Below are 15,490 nucleotides of genomic sequence, written 5' to 3' on the forward strand. Positions count from 1 at the left end.
AGTTTTTCTCATATCTCCGAAGTTTTTCCCAGAGATTAGATTATATATGACTCGGACAGACCCATGTCAAAATCAACTTAGCGTGGTTTCTGGGTCCTAAAAGAGGATAAGAAACTCACAAAGGGATTGTCATTGGTTTTTGTCATATTTCTGTCACCGACAAAACGACCAGTATATTTTTGTGAGGATATTACCGTGTGTATATCATAAAGGTGTGACAGGTAGATTTGACACGAGGTCCCCCCCCCCTTACCGCCTGGACAGATAATTCTGAACAATTTTGGACTCTGTTGGAACATCGCTCGTGTAATAAACTTTCTTGAATAATTATCGCTTCTCCGGTGTAGCATTATGTGATGACGAATGCCGTATATGTGATTGTTTATTTTGAGCGGAACAATTGAAAATGTTGGAAGTGGATGGATTTAGAAGAAATTTTTCCAATACAGGTACATATTTACATCACTTTATAAGTCAGTACTTATGGCACAGCCTGGTTTCAAACTGGAGCGGAAAAAGATACACGAAGCATCTACGGGAAATCTTACAGGATATTCTATATTATTTTGATATATGTGAATTTTGGATTAAATTTTGTTTAATCATGAAAAGTCATATTTAGTACTGAACGACAATTTATTTCATTCTTTAAGCGTGCAATTTTTTTTTTACATCATAAAACCATTATTTGATTTAGCATTGTAAATGGCATGGCAATCTTAATCCGAAATGAACAAACAGATAAAGGAGTTATTTACGAATTACTGAAACACATTACAGCAGTGTCGATCATAAAGTTAGTTTCCAAATTTTCTATTTGAACATGAGCATTTTGCATTGCTGTTTGTGAAAATTTAATTGAAGAAGAATGTTGTTGCTTCCTACAATATTTTTGCAACTCTGTCATATTTTCATAATCAATGTTGTCTATTATTATCAGTGCATGTAAAATAAAGAATGCAAAACAGAAGCTGTAAGAATATTACTATAATTTCGTAGCGGTAAGGAGAATCAAAAATGAAAACTCGAGGCCATGTAGAAAATTAAATCAAATGTTATTTTATTTCAAGGATTACCCATTTAACTCTGCAGGTGTTCATGAAAACTAATTGCAATAATTACCGCACCCAGGCCGGAAGATTAGAATTACAAACAACTCTTTGTATGTTTTTCAGGATTTGCTCAACCGCCCCAGATTATTTATCCAGGAGCAAACGACACGGCAGTATACTCAGTTCCCCCTCATCCATTTCTTCCTCCTCTCAACCAAGCACAGCCGTGGTTACAGGATCGCGAGTCGGAGAAGTCATCAAAGTCACCTGACACAGGCAGCCAATCAGCGGACGAAGATGAAGATGATGGTGAGTACTTAGAAATTAGATAAATATGTAACAGAAATTGATAATTTTTTAGTTAGAGACTTTAGGCATATGTACCAAGCAGAAAAGCTTGTAGAGTTGAATAACCCAATTACTCAGTTATTATACCTATTGTGGAAAGACACAATTCAGTTTGTTATCTTCATAACAGATTGAATAACTCCTATGTGTTGAGTGCTATAAACATACTAGGCTGCTACTTAATAATTGTATGTCACAAATACGGAGACTAAGTATTTTGCCTAGATGGTTTAAGACATAAGATTTTGAACAGAAATTGTCTTAGTTTGTTGATTTGATTATTAATCCTTACAAGACAAAACAAAACCATCGTAAGGATTCGCATTCCTTAGCAAACTAACACTTTTAATGGGATTTTATCGGTAGTTAATTTTTTATACATTTGGTTTAAATTTTCATGCTTATGTAACAGTTTGCATTGTAGTATTATTAAACGTACATATAGACTGGCTAATAGGATTTTGACGTACCTCAAGGTCATGTTTTCTGTTCTAAGACATTTGCAAGAAATTGCACTAATATACATCTGTACTTCATGTAAAAAGATTTTGTTTACACGTTTGTTCGCTTGTGGGATGTGATTGCAATACATATATACACGTTTCTGAAACCAAGTGACATATTAGCTCTCAGCACAGGAAACTTAAGGTCATAGGATGCTCAAGATTTTGGACGCATCACATGAAGTATAGGATTTTGCTGTATTTACGTAGGATTTTCTATGATTTGATCAATCAACAATGTAAATTGGTCATTAAGAAATGAAATGCACTAATAAAAAGACGATATGAAGGATTTCAGTTTTGGGGTAAAGTTTTTCAATTGCATTTTCAAGTAAAGATTTGTGAATAATGCAAAAATAAATGTAGTTTCATCGGAAAAATCTGTGGTAAATGTGGGATTTTAACCATATCAAAACATTTACAAATAATTTTACAAAATTGTCTAATGATTTTTTTGGGCATCCTATGTCCTTTGTCTGGTCAGAAAGTTATAAATCATAAACATTTTTTAAAAACAAAATCTGTCAGCTTAAAACAGGATGGAGGAATATTTTCTCGTCTATCGGAACAGTGTCAGTTTACTCCTATCACAATATGTAAACAAATTGCCTTGAAAGAAGATTGTTGTGTCAGATGGCATCTGTAAGTGAAGCGAAACTGGTGAGAATTCAGAATGTGCAGAATTTAGACGTGTAACTGAAGAAAAAAGTAATGGGATATATCAAACTCAAACAGAAAATTTATTCACGATTTTAAGAAACTCATTTTCAATATTGATTACTTAAATATTTGCATAATTCATAATTATTTTTAACGTTTTTCCGAGTCACAACTTGCAAGAATATACTAATTATATTTACATTATTTGTTGTATGTAGATATTTATAAAAATTAATTCGAATACCAGAACCTTACATACATGATGGGTAAAATAAACTAAGGGACGGGTATCCTTAGTTCAGTGGGTTTTGGGGGAATGGGGTGGTTTTTTGGTTGTTGTTTTTTTTGTTTTTTGTTTTTGCTTTGTTTTGTTGTTGTTGTTGTTGATTTTTGGGATTGTTGTTGTTTGTTTTTAAATATTAAGGTTACATTACATTGATTTTTTTAAAGAAAGCATGTTAAATATTAAAAATATCATTCATTTTCATTTTTGATAGAGTATCGCCCATTCACCCCTCCCCCACCGCGTGAGCGCTTGAGCTACACCCGTTACCAACTAGAGCTACTAAACGCCATCTACAATCACGTGAGGTATCCCAACAGCACCCAAAAACAGCTGATCGCCAAACGTGTTGGAATTACTAGAGAGCAAGTGAAGGTTAGTATTTGTTGGATAGTGATTCATTTCTTCTACCAAAAACAAGCATTTTAATGTCGGGTATGGTCATGATATATCAATCTAAAATACGAGACTTGGAATTATACCTTAAGATGTAAAAGACATTTCTGAATGTTGCCGCAATATTTTATTCAGTTATGATTAAAAGTCCTTAGTTTATTCCGATACGATTTGAAGTACGAATTTAACACCCTTCCCTACTAAAAAGAAAAGAAAAGATATATAAATTAGAGTAAAATAATGTTTGAAGGCTATGTAATAAAAAGAAAGACCCTTCATTACTAAAGAGAAAAGAAATGATAAAGATTAAAAACGACAGATACTACATACATGTAGAAATTACAGTGTAAAATACCCTTTGAAGGATATGTAAGAAAAAAAAGAATAGAAAATTAAACACCAATTCGTGTCCCTGTAATTTCTAATGGGGTATTACATTCCTGTATTTTTATGCTAATCAACCAAGTACTTGATTTTGTTTTAAACGCTTTCAGTTCATAACCGTTATTCCATTCATTCTTGTAGTATATGGGAAGGGTTTCATATCGCCACTTACCTGTAGGAGGATTATTTTAAATACCTGTTACTAGTAATGAACTGACGATAAGATAAAAAAAAATCTCTCCTTGCTATTATCTAAGAGGGTAGGCCGATTGTAACTCCAGCAAACTTTTCGAATCTGCTATTAGACAGAGAATTCTTCTAACATTCAAAACCTTTTCAAGTGATTTGTTTTACAATATTGTTCACAATTCAATATAATTATGAAATTAAAAATTATCGCAAATCTAAATTTGTAATCAAGAAAAATGGAACTATTACAGATATGGTTTCAAAACAGAAGACGGAAAGACGTCGTAAGTAAGCATGAAGAAAAACCAAAGCCTGAGGACTCCGAAAGTCCAGACAGCAAAAGCGACGAGTGTCACAACAGTAACGACAGCGACAAGACCGTTAATATCGACAGTGATTCAGGAGTGAGTGACTCCGGAAGTTGCGCGGACGAACAAGACAAATCAATGGTCCCACCAGTTGTGCTCAAGAGTGTAATAGCGGAACTGAACAGGTTTGAAAAAGAGACTCTTAAGCCGAAAAAGAAAACGAAAAAGAAACACGCAGTTGTGAAAAAGAGAGAACTGAAGTCCAATCTCACCACTGCTTTGTTACACGGCGGGTTTGACATTGTCAGTCCCCCGAACCAAGTTGTGCCCTCTGCTCAAGGACAAAGACACATCAATAAATTCTCACATTGCTCAAAATCCTCAGCTTTCGAATCTCCACGCGATGCATCAAAACCCGCGCAAAATATATTTGACTTTGGTTCAATGGGTAGTACCGCCATGTTACGGAGTCCAACTCGCGCATACATGTCGGACACCCTCGGTCTTCCAACCAGTGCCCTGGGATGCGATTTACCAGTGTTGTCGGACTTACTGACCGTAAGTACTGACCAAAGAAAGGAACGCGGCATTCCAAGCAGAAGCCCACAGAGATCAGCAGAGCGAGAGCGAAGAGGAGAATTTTCACCAAGCCACTCGCGCTTCCCCACGCCATATTCCAATCCTTTCGGTTACATCTACCCTTATCATTTTTTAGCTGAGCCCGGATTTATGCTTTCTTCATTACGACATTCGGAACCTTACAGGCATTATGGACACTACCCATCCATCTTCTGTTCGGAACCTTCATCTTTTCACCAGATAAATCCCACCCATTTGAGTAACCCATATTATTCTTCAATAACGCCCACCTCCTCTACTCCATGGAACAATCAAACTCTTTCAACACCCGCCTCCAATGATTCTTCATACGAACAGCTATAGAAAATGGGATGGGAAGAATCATTGCAAATTTGAAATTGTCTGTGAGATTGTGTTATTTGTGTCTTGTGCACGACAATTCAGAGATAACGTGTGTATGGAAATAACATGTCCTACCTCAATACAAGAATTCTCCTATTTATTTAATAAGATGCAGTGGTGCTACACTAGTTATGTAAAGAGAACACATGAACAACAGTGATTCGTGTTTGACTAACAACACATCTGTACTACAGTACATTAGTACTTACATTGTTCATTCATTGATTGTAATAAAATATTTTATGAAATACAAACCTCGCACATGTTTAAATCATATATATATATATAGGCGCGCGCGCGCGCGCGCCCGCGCGTGTGTGTGTGTTTGTGTGAACACCAAAATCCTTGGGAATTAAGATGTATTTACAGTTTCTATTCTTACAGTACTTTAATATTGTGAACCAGTTCTTGCCCAGTACAAGTCTCCGTGCACAGACTTATATCTAGTAACACAGTACGTACTAGCATTATAGAGTTTAACTTCTGTTCAGACAGCTGATAAACATACAAATATTCCCTCACAACAAACCAGACGGCTTATTTATGCATCGGGAAAAATGTTGATATTTCGCAATAACATTGGTCTCTTACGAACTACAGAGATGGCGGATCAGAAAAGGGCTATTCTTTTGATATTTGGGTCAATGCCATAGTCATAAATCAAATGTGACGATGTTGTGGTCACTCTTATCACATTGCTACAAATATGACAAGAGACCTGCTGAGCCCTGGGTCAAAACTAAAACATCAATATCAAAATGTAAGAATGTCATGAACAGACTTCAGGAGACAGTTAAGAACACGTGGTCCCGCACTTTTCCCGCGTTATCGGATGTGACGTCGGATTTGTATTGCTACTCTTTGGTAGTTTTTGTGTGGTCGATGGTGACGTTTGTTCATGTTGGTTAAGTCTTGTCTGCAAGTCTTTTACATAAATTTTATCAAATTTGCAGAATGATACTTTCTGTAAAGACCTTCGGTTAGCACCTATTGGTTACAGAAGATGTATCATAGTCATTCATCCAATATGGAATGACAGTTTTAAAACTTTAAGATATCTTTCAATCAAAATTTATCAGGCTTGCAGAAATGGTACCTTGGTCAAAAACTTTGGTTCCTGTTGGTGAAATGTCAAGGTTACTAGAAGGGAAATTTCAAAATTGCTTGAGTACAATATTTTTAGTTAGCATTTTCATTAAAGTTTGTTAGACTTACAAGAACAGTTCGTTGTATAGAGATGTTAAGTTCTATCTGAATTAAAGTAATTCCACCCTCCTGTGATGTCATCAGATTTTGCAAAGTCCATGGTTTATTTAAATTTATGCATGATAGGAGCGTACCTTTTGTTTGAGTCTTTTTCGATAGTTATTGTGAAAAATCTTGTTAAAAATAAAATATTTCAAAAGTTTAAGTTATTGATGAATAATCAATGACAAGTTTCAAAATATTGAATCCAAGGGCAATAACTCTGTTTTTATTGATTTCTCTATCAAGTCTATTATGCGATAGATTTCCTTTATTTTCACAGACATTTTGTATATTTTTGTGAAGAAACAGTTTTATGAAATTGTTATAAATGCTATTATATCGTCATAACCAGTTTTTATTGAATTTTGATAACGTTGTTTAAGGAAAATTGCAATTTTCTGACGGTGATATATGATTTTGTTTATGTATGTCTCGCATCTTTAAAAGTGTGATGACCTATATATTTTATTTGATATTTTGTTAGTTTGAACTCTAATAAATGGATATAAGTACACTTTTTAAACTTGTATCAGATAAAACTGCGAGTATGAAGTTAGCTTAAGGTTGAAAATAAAATGTCATGGTCACTGAAAGAAAACGTTTTGAAATTTCTTTTGAATAAGGTACATTTCTTGGTGCTTTGCATAATTTTTTTTAGTTTTTATCTACATGTATTTACAGCGTTCATAAATATTCATCGGGTCAATGTGCAGGTTTTTAATAAAATTTTGTAATCAATTTGATTTTTAAAAAATCAGGAATGAAACCTAAATCGTAAATTTAGTTTTTCAAGAAAAAGGATACTCGTACTTTCTTTGTAAACTAGTTGTTATTGTGCATTTTGTATGGATTTTCAATCGTCGCTGGCATCATTCCGTGGCTTTGTCCATAAAGACAGTTCACTGCAGAAGATTTTTACTTATAATAAAACGTATATACGTATAAAAGTTTTTAAAAATGATAATGATGAATTGAAAAAATGAAAATTACTTTTATGCATATTAAAAGACTCCCTATATTTTTGTTGTTGTCAAAATGAAGATTTAAAAGGAGGGGGTGATGATGATAATGATGATGATGAAGATGAGTGTTATTTAAACAAAAAAATACCATAAGTTAAGGTCACAATATCATATACATGTAATCAGTAATCAAAATAATGCTGTAGATGCACAGCTGTAGCTATCATAAGTTTGATCCAATAAAGCTACAGTTCTACAGCTAAGATCAGATATCCCATTTTCCATCCCACAGTGCTACAGCTAAGACCAGATATCCAATTTTCCCCATCCCCTCAGTACTACAGTTCTAAAGCTAAGACCAGATATCCCATTTTCCCCATCCACACAGTGCTACAGCTAAGACCATATCTCCAATTTTCCCCATCCCCAGTTTTACAGTTAAGACCAGATGTCCTATTTTCCCATCCCCACAGTGCTACAGTTCTACAGTTAGGGCCAGATGTCTCATTTTCCCCATCCCCACAGTGCTAGTTCTACAGCTAAGACCAGATATCCCTTTCCCCCATCCCCATAGACCTACTGCTGTGTAACTAACAGCGCTGTGGACACAGTTTGTCTGTTTGCCTCATACTTACTCCAGCTGTTATGGGTGATAGAGGGTTCACGTGACAGTAATTGAATGTTGTCTTACAATATACTGTAGTAGAATGTATGGAGCGCCAAATTAACATAAACTCAAATAATTGAAGATATCTTCAAGTATTTGAAGATATCATCAATTCATTTGATGCGCGCAACAATTTAATTAAAGATCTCTTCAAATAATTAATGATATCTTCAATTCTGAATTATTGCGCGCATTAATTGAATTGATGATAGCATTAATTCTTCAGCTGAATTGATGCGCGCTTCAGTTGAATTAATGATCTCTTCAAATGAATTAATGATATCAACAATTGAATTGATGCGCGCTACAATTCAATTGAAGAGAGCAATAATTAATATAATGCGCGCATTAAATCAATTGATGAGAGCAATAATTGAATTGATGCGCGCATTAATTCATTTGATGAGAGCAATAATTAATTTAATGCGCGCATTAATTCAATTATTGCTCTCTTCAATTGATATAATGATATCTTTAATTCATTTGAAGAGAGCAATAATTCTTTTAGAGAGAGCAACTACATACTTAAAGATATCTTCATTTCAACATATCCACAATTAAATTAGTGATCTCTTTAATTGAATTGTTGCTCTCTTTAAAAGAATTGATGCACGCATGAATTCCTTATACAAAAGCATTGTAAATGATTTAAAGATATCTTCAATTGAATTAAAGAGATCATCAAATTATTTATACCGAGCTCTAGATTAATTATTGCGAGCAATATTTCTACTAAATTGATGCTCTCTTCAAATGAGTTGAAGAGAGCAATAATTGAATTAATGCGCGCATCAAATCTATTATTGCTCTCATTAATTGAATTAATGCGCGCATCAATTGAATTGAAGAGAGCAATAATTGAATTAATGCGCGCATTAAATCAATTATTACTCTCATTAATTCAATTGATGCGCGCATTAATTGAATTGATGAGAGCAATAATAGATTTGATGCGCGCATTAATTCAATTATTGCTCTCTTCAACTCATTTGATGAGAGCATCAATTTAGTAGAAATATTGCTCGCAATAATTAATTTGATGAGAGCAATAATTGAATTGATGCGCGCATTAATTCATTTGATGAGAGCAATAATTGATTTAATGCGCGCATTAATTCAATTAAAGAGAGCAATAATTGAATTGATGATATCTTCAATTATTTGAGTTTATGTTAATTTGGAGCTCCATAAGAATGGGATCCTTATATAAGATGGCTGATTCATGTACTTGTGTTGTTACAATGACACATGTAGCTAGATGTTGTACAGATATAAAACTGTTGCCCACATTAATACTACAATGGGTGCTTAGGGACAGGAATATCCCCCAATGGTCTGTAGATATCACCATGATGAGGACCGTGGGGTAAGCCAGATAACTCTTTCTCAGTTTGTTTCTTAACCTACTATCTGTCCTTTCGTCTTCCGGTGCTGTAACTTTTGAACAGTTGTCATCAAAATTTGTGTGTAGCCTCTATAATGGTAAGGGGGGGATTATGAATTTCAAGGAAGGGGTCAAATCTTTCAAAAAAGCAATCGTTGACCCTGAGCTTATAACATTTAAAGGTACATTGTATATGTGTCATATTAAACAGTATTTTGTTCTATGTTAAAAACCAGACCAAAATTTTGTCAGTATGATAAAGTATGAGAAATAATACGATTTGACAACTTGAATAAATTATATAATGGTATTATAGGAGTATTGGTCTACTCAATGTAAGGAAAAAACAACGATTTTCTAATGGATATGAAGGAATTACGTTTATGTTGGATGTGCGCAAGCGCGCAAGAAAAATATTACCCTGGTATTACAAACACCATGCATGTCATAGTACATGTATGTAGTCGAACGGAATGGTGATTTCATGCTAAACATGAAATTTAACCCCTCCATTGCTTAAAGTGGTTCTCTCTACCCTGTTTCCGTCTGACTGTCTTTTATGCTGAACGCCTTCAGGCTGTCCGGACGCGTCCATCTTTAAAAACGTCACGTGATAATGAATATTTCAGAATGGGATGTTCACTATCCGGCTCGGAGAATAATTGATTAAATTGGAAATTAGCTTGATTACTTTTTATCCGATTGAGTTAAATTGCATAATTTGCGGAAAGTGTATAACTTATACAGCTAAAAATAAAACACATGGGTTTTTTTAATGATAATATTCAAAGACTGATTGATCGAATATTGTTAACGTCACTCTCAAGAATCTTTCACTCATATTTGAAAATCCTCACAAACAAAGTGGATTGATTCATTATTGTTTAACGTTCCTTTCGGGCATTTTTCACTCATATGGAGACGTCACCGTTGCCGGAGAAGGTCTGTAAAATTTAGACCTATGGTCGGCGCTTACGGCCTTTGAGCAGGGAGGGATCTTTATCGTGCTACACCTGCGGTGACACGTACGCGGGACCTCGGTTTTTGCGGTCTCATCCGAAGAACCGCCCCAATTAGTCGCCTCTTACGACAAGCAAGGGTGAGGACCTATTCTAACCCGGAACCCCACGGGATACGGCATATATAGCTATAGACATCACATCGCCTCTATGCTCATTATAAATATGCCCTGTTTTACGGCATATATAGCTATAAATAGAGTGCATATTCATAGTGAGCATAGAGGCCAAATGTGTGGTGGCTATAGCACTGGCCGGGTCAAAATTCCAGACCCCAGGGCGGAGAGGAAAAATTTAATATTTTCCAAATTACATCTCCACTCCTGAACGTGTAACAGACATAAGTAGTTATATACATGTAGTGAGCACGGAAATCTTTATCAAAATCAGAGACCTATATAACAGAGGAATAGTGACGGCTCCTGTGTCGAGGTTCTGTAGTAAATGTAGCAAGCAAAATACGTGCAGGATTATAATGAATTTAAAGCTTCTGCTGAACATTTTGAATTTGTGACTAATGGAGTGAGGGGTCGATTTTTTTTTAGTGCTAGATAGAATATGGCTCATAAACTTAAAATGAGTTAAATCACTGAAATATTTAGAACTTGTGACCTTCATGCATCATCAGACTCGATAATCAGCTATGTTCAGAATTATACTCTTTTTAACAGTATTTTCAACGAGCGATTAGTTGGAGATTTTGGTTTGTCGTATTACGTCCCATTTTAGAATTTATCACTGTGACGTCACCAGCTGTATGTGAAGTGCCAGTGAGGGCAACGCGACGTAGGACCTCCACTTTTGAAGTTATACATAAAAGACTATTGGCTTTCGTTTGTAATGTAAAGAAGGAACAGTCACTACTTATGTTAAACGCCTTAAGTTTGACGTAGCACCGGGATCCAGAATCGTACCAGGCACCTCTCGGCTCCGAAGCGAACGCCTTAACCACTGGCCTAAACTAGTTTACTGGTGGTTATTTTGAGTTCTGGGTCTGCCTTGTCACCCGTTCAATATGTTTATACTTAATCTCAGCGAGATTCTTCGAGGCTGGGTGATTCTGGAAATCTTCCCTGAACTTCAGCCGCTTGTTGCAAAACTGAATTTATTACCCGCTTCAACTTTTCGCCTTAGACATCCTATTAACTCCCAATCATTATGAAACAGAGTGCAAGTCACACCGTAAATCAAGTTGGTTATTTCCAAAGCTGTTGCAAATGGCGACCATTTAATTTTATTCCTTCTCAATATAATTAATTTTTCAAGCCATAATTTTGTAATTGAGAAAAACCAGAAGCATTTCAAAATTGTTAATTTTTTTAATTAGGGATACTCGTGTGACCATTAAGGCTCACATGCCATTTAAGTATAACCTCTTCCGTATGCATAACATCTTAAGGTGGGTCCTTAGTCCTGGATTTTTGGGGTTTAGGTAGCATTTTTTTGTTTGCAATCAATAGATTAACATTCAGAGTAATGAGAAAAGGCAAATTAGTTAAGGATTTCCATATTTATTTTCATTACAGACACTACTGAAGTAGTGTACCCCTATGTAGATTTTTATGAAATTCATTGGAAACAGTTATCTGTTGTTATTTTAAAATAAAAACAAACAAAAAATAATTTAAATTGCATTTATTTATCAGGAAACATGTCAATAACTAAAACACATGTTATTTTCAATATGTTCATCAAGTTTTAGTATAATAAGTGCAAAATTATTGAATATTCTATATATATATTAACCTTATTCTCCAAAATGTTAAAAAACAAACAAATATAGACACAATTTCCTTATAGCATGGTTTACATATAATTTTTTCTGTTTATATTAGTAGATGTACATCTGTTATAGTTATTTATGGGAAAAAATCCATACCTTTCCTTAATAATTTCAAATCTATAGCTTCCAGAGTATGTATACCCCCATAAAAACCCTAAGTCTGGCACCATACAACTGAGCTATTCAAAACCACACATGGATTAAAATTTTATGTAATTTCATGAAAAGACACAGATAATAATTCCTTATCACCTTGGTAAAATGTTTGTGAAAAATATAGGAAATCTATTGCATAATGGACTTGATAAATAATTTAATGAAAACAGAGTTATTGTCCTTGGATTCAATATTTTGAAACACATAATTGACTATTCAAATATAACTAAGACTTTTTAAATATTTTATGGCTAACAATTTTTTTTACAATAACTGTTGAAAAAGACTCCAACAAAATTTATGTTCCAGTCATTAAATTATTGACTTTGCAAAATCTTATGACGTCACAGGAGTGTGGAACTACGTTAAGGTTAATCGATCCTCGTGTGATGTCATAGGTTTTTGCAAAAATCTTTATCAAATTAAACTTTGCACATGATAGAAATATATCTTTCAGAGGAATTTTATTCACTGCATAAAATAAAAAATCGTAAACTATTGATTTTGAAAAGGTTTATATTTTCCATAGATAATCAACTCTTTGTAATTAAAAAAATATTGTCAAGGCAATAACTCCTATGCTGGTATTTCTTCTACTGTATGTCTATTATACACGATTTCCCTAATATCCACAATTAATTTACACATATTTATGAATTAACATTTTTTTTTAACTGTTGACATTTAAAATTCGTCATTTCAACAAGTTTTTATCTATTTTAATTATTCTGTATAACGAAAATGTGTGATTGTCTGATGTTAACATATACTTCCGTTTTTTATGTCTGACATCTTTAAAAATGTGGCAACATACACATTTTCTTTGGTTATTAATTAAATTAAACTATATTAAGTGGAAATTAATACAGTTTTTTTTTTCACTTTTAACCATTAATATTGATAAGTCACATGAGGATCGATCCACCTTAAAACTTACAGTCCATGACGGTGTACTGTATAAAACAAGATAAAAATACTGATGAGTGACATTCTTAATTGGGGAGTCAACAGTTATATCATGGAACTAGTAGTCACAACATGAAACTAGCAGTCACACAATGAAACTAGTAGTCACACCATGGAACCAGTTGTCACACCATGAAACTAGCAGTCACACCATGAAACTAGCAGCCACACCATGAAACTAGTAGTTACACCATGAAACTAGTAGTCACACCATGAAACTAGTAGTCACACCATGAAACTAGTAGTCACACCATGGAACTAGTAGTCACACCATGAAACTAGTAGTCACACCATGGAACCAATACTCATACCATGAAACTAGTAGTCACACCATGAAACTAGCAGTCACACCATGGAACTAGTAGTCACACCATGAAACTAGTAGCCACACCATGGAACTAGTAGTCACACCATGAAACCAATACTCATACCATGAAACTAGCAGTCACACCATGGAACTAGTAGTCACACCATGAAACTAGTAGTCACACCATGGAACCAGTAGTCACACCATGTAACCAATAGTCATACCATGAAACTAGTAGTCACACTATGAAACTAGTAATCACACCATGAAACTAGTAGTCACACCATGAAAACTAATAGTGACACCATGAAACCAGTAGTCACACCATAAAAGCAGTAGTCACACCTTGAAACTAGTAGTCACACCATGAAACTAGTAGTCACACCATGGAACTAGTAGTCACCATGGAACCAATAGTCACACCATGGAAACTGTAGTCACACCATGAAACCTGTATTTACACCATGGAACCTGTAGCCATATCATGGAACTAGTAGTCACACCATGAAACTAGTAGTCACACCATGAAACTAGTAGTCACACCATGGAACTAGTAGTCACACCATGCAACTAGTAGTCACACCATGGAACTAATAGTCACACCATGAAAATAGTAGTCACACCATGAAACTAGTAGTCACCATGGAACCTGTAGTCATACCATGGAACCAGTAGTCACATGGAACTAGTAGCCACACCATTGGATTAGTCACACCATGGAACTAGTAGTTACACTATAGAACCTGTAATCATATCATGGAAAACCATGCAAGCAGTAGTCACATGATGGAACTTTTAACCATGTGATGGAACTAATAGCCATGCCATAGAACTAAAAATAACACCATAGAAACCAGTACATGTATTCACATCAAGGAACATGTAATAATACGGTGGTACCAGAAGTCACACAGTGGAATCTGTAATCAAATGAAAAAGCCAGTACTCAGTATTTACAGCATGGAACCTGTAGTCATGCCATGAAACCAAAAGTCACTACACGGAACCAAAAAATCAGTAGGCATGTCAAGGAACCTGTAGTCAAATCATGTAATCTGTAGTCACACAGGGCTTTTAATACCCTTGCATGTGGGCCCTGTAAAAGGACCTCCCAGTCCCAATCAAAAATTGACTCCCCCCCCTCCCCCCCCCAATTCTAAATGAAATTTCCAAAATTATCAACTCACAAGAATATACTATAGTAGATATGGTATTTGTATCTGCAACATCTTGGGAATGAGATATATAATACGATGTATCTAAATGAAATGTAAACACATAATTACATATGTCACACACACACACACACACACACACACACACATACACACACACACACACACACACACACACACACACACCCATTTTATTTAGAGAATATTGTTAACTTGTATTTATATCCAACATAAAAATTGGAGAATTTGTACCTTTCATCATGATATATAAATGACTGCATTTTGTTTTTCTTCCTAGAATGCATTAGTTTTCTGTCTCAAGTAATTTTTCCAAAATAGCAGTTTTTGGACATAAAATTCCCAATTGAAAAGGTACCAGACCCTGCACTAAAAAGGGTCAATTAAGTTACATCATGGAACCTGTAGTCATGACACAGAACATGTAGTCATGTCACAGAACATGTAGTCATGCCACAGAACATGTAGTCATTCACGGAACCTGTAGTTATGTCACGGAAACTGTTGTCATGCCACAGAACCTGTAGTCATGTCACAGAACATGTAGTCATGCCACAGAACCTGCAGTCATGTCACGGAACATGTAGTGATGTCACGGAACCTGTAGTCATGTCACAGAACATGTAGTCATTCACATAACATGTAGTCATGTCAAGGAACCTGTAGTCATGTCACAAAACATGTAGTCATGTCATGGAACC

The 15,490-nt window shown here is 34.9% G+C and overlaps 1 protein-coding gene across 1 annotated transcript; it reads left to right on the forward strand.

Moving 5' to 3' along the window:
* Nucleotides 1-406: 406 nt before the first annotated feature.
* Nucleotides 407-5,278, forward strand: LOC125652065 (homeobox protein Hox-A2-like). The gene is made up of 4 exons (XM_048880982.2): nt 407-449; nt 1,176-1,361; nt 3,061-3,221; nt 4,067-5,278. Exons 1-4 carry the CDS (start codon nt 407-409, stop codon nt 5,063-5,065), a joined length of 1,389 nt encoding a protein of 462 aa, XP_048736939.2. The 3' UTR covers nt 5,066-5,278.
* Nucleotides 5,279-15,490: the final 10,212 nt, after the last annotated feature.

Source organism: Ostrea edulis, chromosome 5 (genome assembly GCF_947568905.1).
Source record: "Ostrea edulis chromosome 5, xbOstEdul1.1, whole genome shotgun sequence".
Lineage (NCBI taxonomy): Eukaryota > Metazoa > Mollusca > Bivalvia > Ostreida > Ostreidae > Ostrea > Ostrea edulis.